At 44.0% G+C, this 17,391-nt stretch overlaps 2 protein-coding genes across 2 annotated transcripts in view; one reads left to right on the plus strand and one right to left on the minus strand.

Annotated features, from left to right (window-relative positions):
- cacna2d2a (calcium channel, voltage-dependent, alpha 2/delta subunit 2a) overlaps positions 1-17,391 on the plus strand; it is a 129,701-nt gene that overhangs the window by 45,805 nt on the left and 66,505 nt on the right. Inside the window, exon 4 of the mRNA XM_071895165.2 lies at positions 17,293-17,352. Within this exon, the coding sequence (XP_071751266.1) occupies positions 17,293-17,352 (60 nt within the window). The remainder of the gene's footprint in view (positions 1-17,292; positions 17,353-17,391) is intronic.
- The window catches only part of LOC139908569 (semaphorin-3F), a 287,062-nt gene that overhangs the window by 3,067 nt on the left and 266,604 nt on the right, over positions 1-17,391 (minus strand). The gene's annotated exons all lie outside the window — the stretch shown is intronic.

Genomic DNA, 17,391 nt, shown 5'->3' on the forward strand with positions numbered 1-17,391 from the left:
TCCAGGCAGGAAGTGGGGGCTTTGATTCAGCATCTAATCATCCAACTTCTTCTTGAAAGGAAAAAAATAAATAAAAAATCTTCCTGTGCTTAAGCAACTTGTTCACGTAGCAATAGCATCTGCCTCACTCCTTCATTTCCCCGTCAGCAAGAGACAAATGAATAGAAATGACTGCTTTGTGCTTTTATGCAGCCGTCTCTCCAAGATGCATAAAACATATATTTCCAGTCTCCCATGTGCGATTTTGTATCTGCAGAGAGGGGAGAGAAAAGAGACAGAGAGACACTTGAGTCAGGAATCGCTGTGCTAAAACGCAGAAGGTTTTTTTTATTTATTTATTTTCAATTGCAAGGCGGTACTTTTGTCAGTTCGTTGTTTTCTTGCCTAGAGGGCACAATTGAAAAAGATCATTTTATATGAAAGGGGCTTTTGAAAATGTCTCAGCAATCAAATAGAAAATAATGTGTTATACTGCTGTGTGCCGAAAAAAAAAAAAAATGAAATAAGCACTGCGCAAAAATAGTGCCTTGTGCAAACAGAAAGATGTATTCTCAAAGACAAAAAAAAAGCGCAGTGTGGTCGTGTGCTTTCCCTAGTGGAGACATTTTCATCGAAGGATAGAAATGATTTTTATAAAATATGTTATCATGGCTTGCTATCCTAACCGGGTCATCATCCACCCCACCTCCAATCCCCCAGTCCTCCACCCTATCAACTCCCTCCACCCCTCTACCTCCTCTTCATCCCGGTGATTATCCGCCAGCTCCCTCTTATCAGCATCATCAGCAGAGAGGCCATATAGCAAAATGGTTCCCATGGGAGGGGGTCAGTCTGCAAACTTCTGTGGAGACAGGCAGTAGAGAGGGAGAATGTTTGATTTTTTTACCTCCCATTTGTAATCGTTTCTATTCAAAACTGGTTCATCGCTGGAGTGGTGCTTCGCATACAGCTATTGTCAGAAATTGACGTAACAATGAAATTCATTTTTTAGGAAGTCGTGTGTGCGTGTGTTTATGTCTGTAAATTTCTATTGCTAATAGAATAGTAGTATGCGTGCACAAGGGGTGTGCGTGTGTGTGAGAGTGTGTGCCTGTGTGTGTGTGTGTGTGTGTTTGTGCAGGCGTGCGTGCATGTGAGTGTGCTTTTTTTTTTCAAACTTGTGCAGATTAAGATGCAGGAGGTTGCTTGTGGGACAAATAGCTGTTGGTGGTGTGGCAAATAATCCCCATCTCTGAATGTTGGCCTGATATCCATAGCCTGCTACTGACCCTGGGGAGCTGTGCTTTAATTCCAGTGTGATGGAGAGCGAGGCTCTGCTTGAGCGCGTTCCTTTTCTTGCTCTCCTTGTGGAATGGACAAGGCAAATTATGGGCTGTTGTCCTGAAAAGGAGCTGTTCGTTCCTGACAGACCATTGATCGCAAGAGCAGGGGCAGTTTTCACAGTATGGTGTCTTTACATAACCAGGCACGCGCACGCACACAGATACACACACACATGTTTGCACACGTAACGACACACGGCTCCTATATACTTAATGTGTTGAGTGCAGAGTGATTCTACCTCCACTGCAGGCATGTAGCAGATATGGCCTTTCGAGCTGCTGAGTCAGACCAGGTTTTTGAAGTAAAGTGAACACATTTAAGTGCTTCACACTCCCATCACCTCACCACCACAACAGAGTACCTCCTGAATATAGGGGATTCATGGTTAAATTGGGGAGGGAAGATTGGCTGCTACTAACATTAGGGCATTTCAATATGCAGTAAGCAACTTTTTTGTAACTTATTTGCTTTGGCAAATACAAGGGCCATTGTTTTGGTGATTGCCCACTTCACACCTACCATTCACATCACTGCAAGCCATTCAGCTGCGTGGAAAAGCTGTGTGGTCTTCCAATTATTGAACTTTGGGCCTTTTCCAAATGATTGGACATGTGAGATTGTTAAAGACATTGTATTCTCGTGGACTACTCACAAATTCACCTCACAAAGGAAAAAGTTAAAGTTTTTCTTCTGGCCAACGACTTTGCTGGAAAGTATGGATATAGAGAGATCAGTATGGCTCTAGAGAGATCATTTGGTGTGGAGGAAGAAGAGCCTGGTGTTAATGGGACGGATCAGTCCTTTGCAGGGCCAGCTGACCTTTAGCAGCAGTGTTGCTCCACCAGAATGGACCATGGTGGTTCGTGCAGAACAGCTCAATTTCACCAGGAAAGCTCTGTCTTATTGAAACGCAGTGTTGGGGGTTACGTGTTACATAGTAATGCATTGCTGTAATCACACTACTTTTTCCTGTAACAGAGTAAAGTAAGGCATTACTGTTCCAATTTCAGTAATCACATTACTTACTACTACTATTGATCTAACAGATAGGTTGTTTCTTGTGTTACATTCTTTCGCCTCTTTAACCTCTATTGGCATATCTATTGAAAAATTCCCCTTGTCTTGGAAACATCGGAATTACAGTAGAGCGCACATGAACAAGCCAACAAAGTGGTAAATACAACTTGAAAAGTTGGAATTTAATGCTGTAAAGTAATTCATTACTTTTAAGAAATGTAACGAGTAATGTGCAATTTATGACTTTTTTCCAGTAACGATGCCAACACTGTTGAAAAAGCCGATGCTTCAGCAGTTTGAACAGTTGTTGGAAGAGCCGTTTGTCAGCTCTCGGTGGGCGCGCCCACCAAGACGGTGGGCGCGCCCACCAAGACTACTGTGTAATTCTGCAGTGTAGGACTGCGGGAAATGAAAGTTTGACTGTATGTGAGAGACAAAATGGGAAGAGTTTGAGAGGATATGAGAGGTCATGCAGCTCCTATTGCTCACAGGAGGAGTGACATCAGTTTATTCTGCTGGGCCAGTGTTGACTCTGTTTAAGAATTCTCATCATGGTAAATGTACACAATCCCCACCACTCGCCCCCACAGAGTAAGGACACTCATGCAGGGAGGCCGAGGGAATCAGAGGTCGGCTCGCCTTTATTTTGCTCTTCCATCAGAGCAAGCAGTTAATCTTTGCTCGGCCCCAGCTTATCTGGGCGCCTGCCACCCTGGCCCTGCCCAGGGAGAAAGGCATCACACGCCTCAGCCTCCTGCCTCCCCCGTCTCCCCCCTCGCCTCCCCCTCAGCCCAGTTCTCCTTGGCTGACTGGAGGAGGTGGCTGCAGATTGAATTATTCTCTCCGTTCCATTTCTCCCAAGTTTGCATTCATTTGCACCGGGCTGTCACTTCTCCTCTTTTGTGTTTGTTTCTTAAGTGGAAGCCGTTCAGAGTCTGTCTCAGCTTGTTGCATCATCTCATATCAGCGGTGGCATTGGCTTGCAATAGTGGTTATGTAAAAGAGAAACGGTTCTTTTGTTGGTGTGGGAGCACATTTGCAGAGGCAGATGCCAAGAACCGCCCCGGCGGCATTGTTTCACACATGCAACATGATGTATACATGCATGCGTGTGTGTGTGTGTGTGTGTGTGTGTGTCAGGGTTCCACATTCACATGAACATCAAACTCAAGGACTTTTCAATGACTTATTTGGTGAAATTCAAGGACTCAAAATGTTTTGGGGTAAGACATGACATTGGTCAAAATTCAACATCACAGAGGCCTCATGTTTTACTCATGATCTTATCAATTCAAGAAATCATGGTGACATCATTTGCTTTAAAACTGCTGCCATATCAACGCAAATATTCCTCATAGGGTTTTCGTCAGGATGTGAAGTGTTGAGAGAGCTGAGGCATACTGATGAATTTGGGTGCTAGCTTTTAATTAAAAAGTCAAGTACTTTCCCTGATGTGTGCGCACCTTTACTTGTTCATTACTTGAGCTGGGAGCATGATAGGTCAAGTTGAAGTCAGAATGATGTTACACCCAAACTGGGTCCATCCTGCCCTAAATCTCTCTGCAGTCCTACAGGGTTGAGGAGGACTTTTTGGGTCTCACCCGCCTCACCCCTCTTTGTTATGATTTCTGCTCCACTGTCTTTAGTTTTGACAGCCTGTCATAACTCTGTCAGTCTGCTATAGCCTGTCATAATATAATGACCTAACACTTACCATGATTGGCAGGTGTTTTTCTTACAGGCCAATGAGGTAGAGGCTGGGAGACACGCTGTGGTTCCCAGTTACCTTGTTGCCTTGCTGACTGACAGGCGGCCCCCCTAACTACACAGAGGGGAGGTTTGTTTGTTTATCGCCCGTTTAATTCCTCCTGTATTTGAAAAGCTACAGCAGCTGTCCACCAGGCTTGGCTCATTCCAAGCAGTGACTAGAGGGACAGCACCATCCATCCTCCATTGAATGAGTGACAGGGGAAAGGCGTAGGGATGAGAGAAGAAGGGATGAGAAGATAGGAGCTTGCCTGGAGGCAGAAGAGTAGAGAGGAGGCTGTGGGTGGGTTGGGGGGGTGGGGGGGGACATGCTTCAGAGAGACAGTTGAGGAGAATCTCATATATTGACCTTGGAAAACCACCTCTATGATAATAGTTCTCTCTCTGTCTCTCTCTCTCTCTCTCTCTCTCTCTCTCTCTCTCTCTCTCTCTCTCTCTCTCTCTCTGTCACCTCCCTACTCTTTCTCCCCCCCCCCCCCCTCTCTCTCTCTCTCTCTCTCTGTCTCTCTCTCTCTCTCTCTTTCCATGTGTCCTTTGCTCCTGTAATCTTAGCGACTCTAGATAAAGGCAACCTGGCTCTGTGTTTTTTTTCTCTTTGATACACATTAATCCCTATCATTGATTACAAACTTACAAGCTTAGGTTGGGCTTATCACAATAAGCTTCCACCTTCTTTGAACCTCCGCCCCCCCTCATACTGTATGGTTTCTGATACTGAGGACCATATATTACACATAGACATTTACCTCAGCACTTCGAGTGAATCATTTTCTACATAATTGTATTGTTTTGCAAACCAATTCCTTGTCATATTACACTAGACAAGGCCGGGACAGTTTAGGCTGCAGCTCATAAGTTGTATGCAGGTGTCTCGGTGTAAAGGTCTAATCTATAGCAGATACTAACGATCTGTATACATGATGATGACATACTGTAGAGCCTGGCTCATTTTGTCCTCTGTTTTGAAAACTCATTTGCTGCACGACCATTTCAAATGACACTGTGGAGCTGCCTCTTAAAGACAGCCAAGGCAAAGTATGCTAAGTGAAGGCGGAGGAGTACATCTATTCATTTAAATTGGTGCTAATGGCAGACTATTTAAAAGTCAATTAATTGCTAGGGGCCAAATGCACAGTGGCGGTTAATGCTGTCACAACGCTGAGTAGTAATTGGGTGTGTTGATGGGATGTGTCTGTGTGTGCTAGTGTGTATTATTTCCCTGTGTCTGGATTTGGGTGGCCACTTACCTTCAAAAGGCGTAAGTGGGCACCCCAAAAAAAAAGCATCATAGGATAGATTTGACTGGAAGGGTTTGTAACGTACTGGAGCTTGTGGAGGGGCATCGAGTGCTTTGCTCTTTTTTTTAATATATATATATATATAAAATGCTTATTTTCAGTTTTCAATATAGCTTTCATTATGTTTTTTTTTTCTTATGCCCTTGATCATTTCTCAGATCTCTTTTTGAACCTCTTCTCTGTATCACTTTTAGTTTCTCGCAGTTTGACATCACTACCTCCATCTCCATTCTCTCTCACCTTTTCATCTTCTACCTCACTTTATCATCCGCCTCTGTGTGTGTGAGAGAAAGAGGGAGAAAAGAGAGAGAGAGAGAGAGAGAGAGAGGGCCTGAGATCGATGTTGGGCCTGCGCACACAGAGAGCAGCAGCTGGCTGAATCGGAGTGATCGATCAGGCACAGAGCATTTACTCTGCCAGACTGCTGGGCCTTTGTGGATGGAGATTATTTCTAAATTATTACAGGAGGCAGATGCTTGTCAGAAGATGCTCTCTGTCAAGGTTAGACTGCTCGAGTGCTGCCTCTCTCTCTCTCTCTCTCTCTCTCTCTCTCTTTCTCTCTTTCTCCCTCTGTCGCTTTCTCCCCTTCTTTCTTCATCTTCTCAGATTCATCTACTTTCCCTTCTTCGCCCTCCTTTTATCTCACACCCTTTCGTTCTCTCCTGCCAGGGCCTTGCTCTCATTCTCCCCATTCCACATCTCACTCTCTCTCTCTCTCTCTTTTATGTAACTTTCTTTCTTGCTGTGCATTGCTCCCCTAACAGCCGCATGTTGCAGTTTAGCATGTTGTAGGTGAGATAAACGCTGCAGATGGTATGCCACTCAGGTAATGAGAAACTGAAAATGCCATCCAGTAAATAGACCTCACATACACAGAACGGGCTGCACAGTATAATCTTTGACCAATATTAGTCTATGATGATATTGAATATACCAGCGGACTGCCATGCTTTTTCCAAAATGAGTTTGTTCTTCCTGGAACCGTTCAAACAAGGCATTTATATTCTCTGCCCTTTAACATTGCTGAGTGCCTGTGTCCTTTAAAAATAGATGTATATGTTTTTTTTGTCTATCTTTGTGTGTGTGCCTCTGAGTGAGTGAGCGTGCACACATGTTTAAAACTGATAATTCAAGTTTAATTTGAAACGTCTAGAATGTGTGTATTTTCACCCTTGTTAAGCTGATTAGACTTGGTAAAGGCCTTGTACGCCCTGGGCCCTATACCTCTTGTCCCATTCATTTATCCTGAGCACTGCTTTGTTCTCCTGGTCAGCCCAAATTAGGCCAATTCTTCTTCCTCACATGACATATCACAGCCCGTGCCGTGGGTATTGGATTTCCTGTCTCCAATTCTCCACACAGATGTTTGAGACATTTGGCTTATTGAAAAGTGTTTCTTTCAAAGATTACTTCATATTGTGAGTGTATTATTGTGTATTGATGTGGATGCTGCTGACACTGGGCTTGTGTATCCATTGAAGCTGTGCTGGTCTCAGGGATATTTATCCCGGGGATACGTAGGCGAGCCAGATAACGACCTACAGCCATAATACCTCAATTCTATAAAATAAAACGATTGAACTGAAATGAAAGTAACAAATGCCTCTTCAACATCCAATGAACACATGCTTCTTTAATATAAAACTAAAAGGAGGTGGATCTTGAAAGCTCCTTTGAAGCCCAAATGATATACCCCAAATAAAATGTAAAGACACATAATGCCAGTCACTTCAGTGTATCTGCAGCTCAGAAGATACAAACATGCTCTATCCACATCTGACAGAAATGAAAAGAGAGCTGTCTGGAGTTTCTGGGATTATTTCCTTAGACAGGAAGGGGAGGGAACGAATCAGCATCTAGGACAAAAAAGAAGGATTGAACTATATTGTTACATCTAGTCAGAATGGGCACATAGTTTACCGCTTCCCGGTATGGTATCACTACATCATTACATTATCATTTTGTCACAACCATCCCTTTGTGTAGTTTCCCAATGTTGGGTGCATTTGTAAATTGGCCCCTTTTCAGCACCATACACTGCTCTAGCATCAAATTGCAGCACTTGTGAATTCAGAGTACCATCCGAATTCCTTTTTGAATATTCAGAGTCACCCTTTCTCAGCTGCCAGAGTGCACTCTGGGAACCGCGGCCAAGAAGGCGGTGCAGCAGAGTGGTCAAACATTTACATTGTTAGCCAGATGGTATTAAATTAACCTGGGAAACCTGCTAGCAAGCTAGATACAGCCCCACACTGTGGAAACAACTCACCACAGCCTGTTAATTCTCTTGCTAGGCACTTGTATTGGCGTATGGGTGTACTGGTGTATGGGTGTATAATGTATGACAAGTTTTTAATCTTTCCTTCATCCTACATTATCTGCCATCTGAACCTGATTGTAAATCCATTTTATAATTTTTGCTCTGTTCTAATGGAAATGCAACGCTCTCTGTTTTTTAAATGGAGCATCAGATTGGATTTACAAACACAACTAGCCAGATCTAAAACAAAATACTTCATGGTACAGACGGATAAGTCAGGCTGAAAATGACATTATCCAGAGGGCTTACATTCTGTCTGAGAATGGTCCGTTTGGGGTTTTGACACGTGTGCTTTGATAATTTTCAACAATCTGGTCATTATTGGACATGACAGCCATTCCTTTTTTCCTTTTAGAAGACATTGAGGTAGGAAAAGGCCAGTGGCAACTATCAATCATGAGGCTTGCCTGATTGCCTGATTGGCACAGCTCTGCACAACCACTTCTCAAATGAATTTACTCAAGATATAAGTGGGTGATTTCACCACAGCATATTATTACAGCACAAAAGTGTGTGTGTGTGTGTGTGTATGTGCAAGACCACTGACAGATTACAGAAACCTCGTCGTGGTGTGGTTTCATATAGCGTCACGGTATAGGTATTTAAATGCCAGGGCGCTCGGCTCCATTTCTCTCAACTAGAAAAGATCTCCTCTGGGAGAGATAGACAGTATGGTGGGGGAAGAGGAGGAGAGAGGAATAGACGAATGGAGGCGAGATGAAGCCTGGTTGGGGAGAGAGGGTGTTGAGAAGAAGGGAAGTGAGAGGGATTAATTGTTCACCCAGGAGAGGGAGATAACATCAGATGTTTAAAAGCCGCCACATCTAATCCTGTCATTTCTTGGACGAGAATAATGAAAATGGAGAAATAATATCTCTTGGAGAACTGGAAACCGAGCTAATCTGTATGCCTATAACGGGCTCGTGTTTGTGATGGGTAAATGGTCTACAGAATATGGTATATTTCTGCTTGTGTGACATCATTTTCCACTGAGATGACTGCGGGGAAATATGCTTTTATTTGGACATAATGTCATTGTTTATCTTTTATTTCCTTGTCCTCTTTTACACATTATATTTGTATAATTGCATAAATAATCACTCAATAATGAGATCTATGTAACATGAATCTTATATGTCCAGCATATTATTTTCACTCTATGCCATATCCAGGCCTACACCATACTCTCTATTTTTAAATGAAATATTGGCAGTCTGCTCCTGTTGTTCTTTTTATGGGACCGCCTCTCTCTCTCTCTCTGCTCTACTTCTGTCTGTCCTCCTTCTATCCAAGCAGCTCTCTCTACCTCTGTGACCCACACCTGCCGTTCTCTCCATCATCCCTGCCACCCTTGGTCCCGCAGCACTCCCCTTCCTCCCCTGTCATATCTGTCATAGACGTTCAGTCGCTGGTGTTGCTTAAGGCTTCAAATTTAATTTGGTTTCAATCTGCTGTAATTGCTTTGAGAGGCGGCCGTGTCTGCATGTTTTCCTTCTCCTATGTCTGCTGGAAGATAGTGGGTGAGGGTATGTGTGTGTGTGTGTGTGTGTGCGTGCGTGCGAGTATGAATATGACTGAAGGTGTGTGCTCATGTGTGCTCATGCGTGTGCATGTGTGTGTAAATCCTGAACAATTGCCTGGCCACACACTGTCAATGATACACTTTGTCAAACACCAGCTGCTGTCACTGGACTCTGGCACCCTCACAATGGCTTTGCCAGACACCATACACTCTCCCTCCGCAGCATAAAATGGGGAAAAATAATCTACGAGACATCATGAAATATCTTCTCGGTAACTCGTCATGACCTTTTTAGTTTAACGTGTACCCTTTCATTATTCTATCTGCAATCTAAAGTAACACGGAGGATGATTGAAGTAAAGGGCAAAAATTGGATGGAAAAAATAGACGGTGCTGTGGCGAGGTGAGGTGAAAGGAAGGGGGTGCTAAGCTGATGGACTGAGATAATATTGCTGTGGCTTTAAAAAAAAAATAATAAAAAAAAATCACCAACTAGCCCCCCTCTTGCTTTCTCTCTCCTTATTCTCTCTACCTCCTTTTCTTCTTATCTTTTCCCTTGTCAGTCTGGTTCGTCAGTCTGGAGTTTATTTTCAAAATTAGATACTTACCATTTGAAAAATATGACACCTGCTCTTACAAAATCATTGATAGCACAACATTAAAACAAATTGTGATCCCCCAAATACACTCATTTTCTCATTTTGTCTCAACAAAACATACACTTCCACTTCCACCTATATTTGCATCTAAGCTCAGCAGCCAGTCTCTGCCAAATGAAAGGACACAGAATACAAATGTGCGTATAATTGATTGCATGTTGATTAGTGAGTGCTCTTTTGGGCTGATTATAAGTGTACAGTATGTGTGTAGGCAAATCTATAGAGCTTGTGTGGGTGTAATATGTGAGCAGTGATGATCGAGACAGTGTGTGTGTGTGTGTGTGTGTGTGCATGCTTGTGGGTGTGCTTTCCCACATGCAAGCACATACGCAAATGCAATCACAATCCCGTGACAAGATGTTTAGGGGTTTCAGTCGCTTTCATTTTTTACCTACTCATACCTGTGTGTGTGTGTGTGTGTGTGTACGGAGGGATGGTGATGGGGAGGGGGTGGAGGGGGTGGGGGGGGGGGCATGCAGTCTGTGTGTTTTGGCATTGCATATTTGCTGGAGAGTTTGCCAAGATGTGAGAGAAATAACAGAATATTGAAATAGAGAATAGACTATAGGCTCCTGTTCTGTGTTTCAGTTCGCGTCTCGTTGTGTTTGTGTCGCAGCGTGCGTGTACTGTATACATCGCTCTCACCTCTGATCAAGGAGACGTTTCCCCTGCATCTTGATGGTGTTTCTGTCTGTATGTGCCTGCTCTGCACCTCCCCAGTCAGCCTGCTAACGCGGCGGACGAAACAAGCAGGTCATCTAGGCAGTCGTACGCACCTGTTAACAAATGTACAGACTAAAAGAGCAGTCAGGTGTCCTCTTTCTTTCTATTGTAATGTCACAGGGCTTCTTTTATTTCATTCATTTATGTATTTATTTATAGGCAGCGCTTGTTCCAGACAGCAGGTATGCGTTTTTCTCTGTCTCAGTCACCTGCAAGGTCGATGCCTTGCGGGCTGCTGGAGAAACAAGAAGTCAGAGGCTTGTTTTTTTTTTTTTTTTTTCTTTTTGTAAATGGCGCCTTTGGGCTCCCTCCCTCTCTCTCTCTCTGCCTCTCACTTGTGTGGTTGATGCCAGTGACAGCCGGAAAGGCTGGGCAACAGTTTGGTCATGTCTGTTACTATCTGTCAAACAATGGAGAGTGAGCCCAACCAGCCAGCCACCCACGTGTCACTGAGCTGATCCTGGCCCCACCAACACACCGCTCCGCCTGCACGCTCACCCTGAGCCCCCTGCTGGCCTCTCCTTGTAGGACACTTGGCTGCCAGAGACCAGTTAGGGCTGCGGCTCTATGTGCTATTGACTCACTACATTGTTTGTGTATTACTGCTGCAGCGAACTTGTTTGACCTTTCCACCTTTCCTTTCAAATTATTGTTTATTACTGAGTATGTGCACTGTGAAGTGTGTATGCTTGTGTGTGCGCGCACCTGTTTGTTTGTGTGTGTGTGCGTGTGTGCATGTGTGTGTGTTAGACATTACAACGCTGTTCATTTTGATAGAGTTGTTTGTAGCATTCACCCCATAGGAGGTTTAATTGAATTTGCAGTGGTAGTTGCTCCAGCGAATGATAATGAGTGGGACAATGGTCTCGTCTTAGAGGACTTTGTTCTGCGCTGTGATGATTCTGCCACTTAGCTCCAAAGGCTCTGTGGTTTAATGAGCAAAATGCATGTTATTTTGAATCATGTATCTCAGATGTAAAAATGACTACAAAGTGCCCCAATTAGGAGGGAACTAATGTTGTTTTATGGAGATAATTTAGCAGTTGGTAAAATATTAGATTAGCTGATTTGCTCCCATGGCATAGCTACTTGCATAATCTTATTTTGATTATGTCCATATTATAAACTTGGGAGTAGACTGATTAGTATATAAAGGCTTATGATCAAGGTCAATTATCCTCAGTGTAACACTAACTTCTGAAAAACCATTATGATGGAGTTATCGTGCTGCAGAGAGCTACAGTATTGTTCCAGAGTAAAGACAGCTGCCTTTTTGTCTCATTGAACTAGACACTGAAGCCTCAGCACAATGCTGGCAATCTGCTATGGAAATGTGGTGTTTCTGTGGGCATATGTAGTGTGGAGAAAGCTGGTGTTTGACTTTGGAAAGCTGGTGAGTTGCTGCTGTGCCGCCGCTGTGGGTAGGTGACAGCACGCGTCGTCCAGAGCCGGTCTCCGTGGAAACGGCAGAGCGGAGCCGGGATTGCGATGTGATGAGTGGGGAAATGCAAAAGAAAGTGTTAACATTTCCGTTGTGGAGGGGGAAGATTAGGGGGGGAAACAAAGGCAGGGATTATCTCAGCACATGCTACAATAGCACTACACACACAGCCGCTGCAAACGGGCTTGCCACAGGGTGCTTTGGATCACAGAACAAAGCCAGGGTCTCCCACCCATCCATGCATATCCTCTGTCAGAGTTTGCTAATAACGACTACAATACCCAGCTGCCAATAGCAAACCAACCAGGGACCCGGAATTAAGGGTCATTATTTCTCCTCATTATGGACTTTTACATTGTTTGGCCACTCTGAAGAGAGGCTGGTCTATTCTTATTATCACTGTCCTCCTCTCAGCACTATGTGACTGGAACTTTAAATGTTGTGTTCCGTCACAGCAAAATCATCTCACTGACTCCACTTGTGACAGGGATGTAATGTAAGCATTAAAAAACGTGTCATAACTTTTTACAGCTTTTTCCTTTTTCGTCCTCCGATCTTCGAGAGTTCCATTCTGTGTGAAGTCAATTAAACTGTTTTGAAGTTGGTTTGTGGCTGTGGCTGTAGGCAGAATTAATATGGACTTAGAGGAGGGAGAAAGTTTGAGAGCAGTAAAGTGAGACAGATGGAGAGAAATGGAGTACAGCACACGATGGCAGGATAAAACAGCCGAGCGAAGAAGAGAGATAAAGGGATGGCGCGAGACGTGAGGTGGTGGGGGGATGGAGGGTGGGGGTGGGGGGGGGGGTGGGGGGGGTGGGGGGGGCAGGCGAAGTAAAAGTGAGTTTGTCTGCGATGTTTTAAAATTCTGGAGTGGAAAGTCCCTCCATCTGTTATTGTGGGCTGGTTCTGACTCAGTGATTTCTATGATTGGCCTTAATCCCGGCCGAGTGGCGAAGACAGAATGAAGAGCTTAAAGCAGACTCCTCTCACTCTGACAGGCTCCACTGGCTGTTGCTGCTGTTGTTGCTGCCATGGCTCGCTGCTGCACTCAGTCCGCTGCCCCCTAATGGACTAATTGCTGCATGACACTGCGGCCCTCTGCACTGCTACATGCAGCAGCCTTTAAGGCCATGACACAAAGGTGACATTTTGATATAAAATAGATACAGCTATTTGCCTACAGCCGTGACCCATAGCTTTTTTCATTACACTTTTGTTCCTTAAAGCATCTAATGTTATCCTTGATGATTCTGCCCTATTTTTCAATCCTCATACATGATAAAGGCAATATTGCCCATATACATTGCCTTAAAGAGATGCCTATGGAGCTTTACACTGTAGACTGCCAGTCTGTAGAGGCAACCTAGGAAAACACACTGATTCTGATCATTCCTGTTCATCTTGTATGTTTCAGTAGTGATGAATGTGCACCTAGGCATTCCTAGTGTTTCTCAGTGTGGATCAGTGTTCTTTAATTCAACAATGTGGGAAGGACACTTAAAAAAGCCTTTCTATATTTAGAAGTCTTCTCCAAAGAGCTTAGTGGCTTACTGTTATGATTGTCACTGCTCAGAGCAGCCAATCATTGTAAAATTTACTGAGGGTCTTCCCTCACTGTGTTCGTCACTCTGAGAAGGTTAAGTGACCTCAGCAGAGTCATTTCACAGTGTTTAGTTCCCCAAGGTGACTTCAGCAGTCCCCGAAACTGAGCTGAGGGGGTCATTTGGAACATGTTGAGTGCCTCAATTCAAGGCTGCAATCACACATACAGAGCGTGTCGTGTTTTCTCAAGTGCCCTCTCACTCAAACACACACAGTGTAGGGTTGTTTGGAGTGTCCCTCCAGATCATACAGACGACAGTGTGGTGTGTCGAGTGCCCTTTAAGTTAAAGCTCAGTGGAAGGGCCTAACAGGCTGCAGCAATCACACAGGCGGCCCGGTGTCGTGTTGGCGCTCACCACAGCATGACGCGGTCCGTCCCTGGTGTGCTGTCATTCCCCTAGAAATAACATGACTTTGAGTGATTAAACTGCTCCCCTCTGGAACAGAGCAAACTCAACAGTTATGAATATTAAAGATCCTAATCGCCTCACGCTGAGCGTTTCATGATTTTTTTTTTCTTCCTGTCTTCTTGTCCCGTGAGTTCACAGTGAGGGAGCGGGGCTTTTCACCGGCTCTCTTCTTAGACAGCAGAGACATCACCGAGCGGCGGCCTCCTCCTTGGCTGTTTGTACAATTACACTGTCAACTGCTCCATTATGTAGTGTGTTTGCATACAAGACGCACTCCATTCTATGTGTTGTTTAAGGCTGTAGACCTTGTGTAGGTACTTCTCATGCCACTATCCATTACAGAGTTGTGTTTATGGTTCTTGACCTTGCCTGAAGGCTCAGTGATAAATGGCCTGACACGTGATGCAGTTTGTGTCAAGGTTACAATGGCAATAACATTAGAGGACTGTGCTCATGTGCGAGACTCTCCTGGTGTCTTTGTGCCTCTATGCTGTGGTGTTATTTGCTGTGTTGTGTGGGCCTGTGCTGAGCTTATCTGTGCTGTACTGTGCTGATCTCACTATGCTCATCCAGTGCTCTAAGCTGCTTGGGCTCCAGCCACCAGCATAGATGATATATCCCTGCCCCCCTCCTTCCCACATCTCTCACTCTGATTCATGGGCTGTTTGTGTTGCCCATCCATCTGGGCCAACACAGAGGAAGGAAAGACACATGAAGACACATGGCTGTTTTGGAGCAGGGGGACTGCATTAAGCTGCTAGAGAGGAGATAGGGTCCCAGAGAAATGGCGGCCTACTGGGGGAAAGGGAGGCAGAATACTGAGGGAGAGGCAGCTGGGGAAACAGAGAACTGAAGGAAAGATGTGTGGGCCACTCAGAGGGAGAGAAATGGATTTTCTGAGGGACAAAGGAGAGATTCTTACCGACAGATTAAATGTTGAGAAAAAGACAGAGCCAAGAGGATGAAAGCGTAGATCATAGATCATGGCAGAGGGTTGAGAGGGAAGGGTGGAAACTGCTCTGCAAATGCAACTTTGTGGGATGTGGACACTAATTTTTTACTGTCCTCAAAAAGACCTTCACCTGTTAATGAGGAAGACAAACTGTTGCGATAGACAGTGAACCCTGAAACTAGAATATGAAAATATGTGTTTAATTCTCAGAACTGGCAATGCAGTGTGGTTATTGTTCAGCTGCTCCATGTTTATCCTTAATTGAAAAATGTTGTAGTCTTAATAGCTTCACCAAGAGATTACCACTTGGCGCTGCCCTTTAGCAAGGCTGACCCTCTCTAACAAAAGCCACACAATTACTGTCTTTTCTAATGGACTCTGTGGCAATCATTTCAATAGGCTAATTAGCTCCTCGTTTCATTGTTTCAGTGGTCTGCTGTCTCATTAAGAAATGAATGAAATCTTTTATCATTGTTATTTAAGGCTTGTTCAGGTGATTAAAAGTACAATGCAAAAGCATATAGACACAGAGGACCCTAAATGATCCAGCTTTTCTGCTATTATGTTCCACAAATGAGGTTAGTGATATCACATTATGTACACACTTTAAACCATTATGCCCCACTAATGTCCCTATACGACGTCCCTAAGAGCCAAGGCCGATGTTCTGGGCCAGGAGCCTGTGGTGAGGCAAGGTGGGGCCGCTTCTCTCTGGCTGCGGCTAGGAGGGTCTGCTGAGACAACGTGGGTGGGGCTGTCATTAGAAATAGGACAGCTTTTTACTATAATGAGAGTTTATGTCTTGTCTGTTTTTTGTAGATAAAACCCCCTCCTGTGCTAGGGGACTAGTTCCTTCAGTGTGGCACCAGAAATGAGTGCCCTCTTAGCAGGAGTCTAAATAGGGTTTGTAATTTTGGAGCCCTGGGACTTCACGGCTGGACAGAATATTCTGGGACGGGAACCAGATCGCCCCCTAGAGGCCTGGGGAAACCTAGATACTGAGGCACAGCCATGAGGGGGAGGTGGGAGAGGGAGAGAGAGAGGGAGAGGGAGAGAGAGAGGGAGAGAGAGAGAGAGAGAGAGAGAGAGAGAGAGACTATCTCTTGGGCTTCACTACATTTGTCGTTTGGGTGGCTTCCTGTATGAGTAGCCTATATACAGTAAGCCTCTACAGAGATAAGCCTAAGCTACATCATGGTGAATGTTGTGAGAACATTAAAGGGATATTTTTACGATAATACAACATCAATGGACAGTGATGTTTGATGTTGGTTTGAGATGATGATATTAAGTTTCGTGCTACATGTAATTTACAACATCATGGCAACATCAAATATCAATATGCATTTCACTCAAGCTACATTGCTATATTTGAAGAATTTCTTTTTAACAATCCAGTTTAAGTAGATTTACTTGTTTAGTAAAAGGATAGGAAAGTATCCTCTAGTATGATAACAATGAACACTTGCTTGATTCTAATACTCTAATTAGATAATAATCATATATTATAATAATAATTCTGGAAATGCCCCTTGTCCTTTCCATTTCAGATTGTGTCTTATCTTGTGACCCAGTGAAACTATTTTGATTACCAGGAGCTCATGCTGAACACAAATATCAGAAATATGTAGCACCGCTTGGTTCAGTACATGGTCTCACAGTTGCCTTAATTAAGCTTTATATTTATAGAGCTAAAATTTCCCTGATGTCGATGCCCCGATCTGGGATTTTTTAAAAGTTTATTAATGTATATACACATGAATTATTAAAAGGTAAAGTGGCAAATAATCCCATTCACAACTTTCAGATTCCACTGTAATACAAAATACATTTTACTCCACTTTGTATGATACACCAATAAACAGGTAAAGAAACAATTTACAGCTTCAAAATAGCATTTAAAACTTGGGATTAGCTGTCACATACTGCCAGTCCATGTATAGTGGTATCAGTCAAACCACTTTTGATTAAAATACCCAATGAAATAAACTCGAACAGAGCCAGTAGTATGCTGTCATAGTCTTATTCTGGACGGGTCATTTCAGGAGGATCATGTAAGTCAGTTGAGAAGCATGTTGGGTTTGGCACTGCCACAGCCTCCTGAATTATCCACTTTATTAACAGCAGCTAGAGAGCAAAGTCACCGCTTCTCTCTCTCTCTCTCTATCTCTCTCACTCTCACACACACACACACACACACAGATCAATGTCCTCTTGACCTCTGACACTCAGACTGCTGTTTTTGTGTTTCTTTGTAGAAACTGGCCCGGGAGGCGGAGCAGCTGCAGAAGGAGCACGTATGGCAGGACGGTGTGAAGGTAAAGTAGGAAGCCTCCTCTCTTCCCTCCTTCCTTCCC

This window comes from Centroberyx gerrardi, chromosome 5 (assembly GCF_048128805.1).
Source record: "Centroberyx gerrardi isolate f3 chromosome 5, fCenGer3.hap1.cur.20231027, whole genome shotgun sequence".
NCBI classification, from domain to species: domain Eukaryota; kingdom Metazoa; phylum Chordata; class Actinopteri; order Beryciformes; family Berycidae; genus Centroberyx; species Centroberyx gerrardi.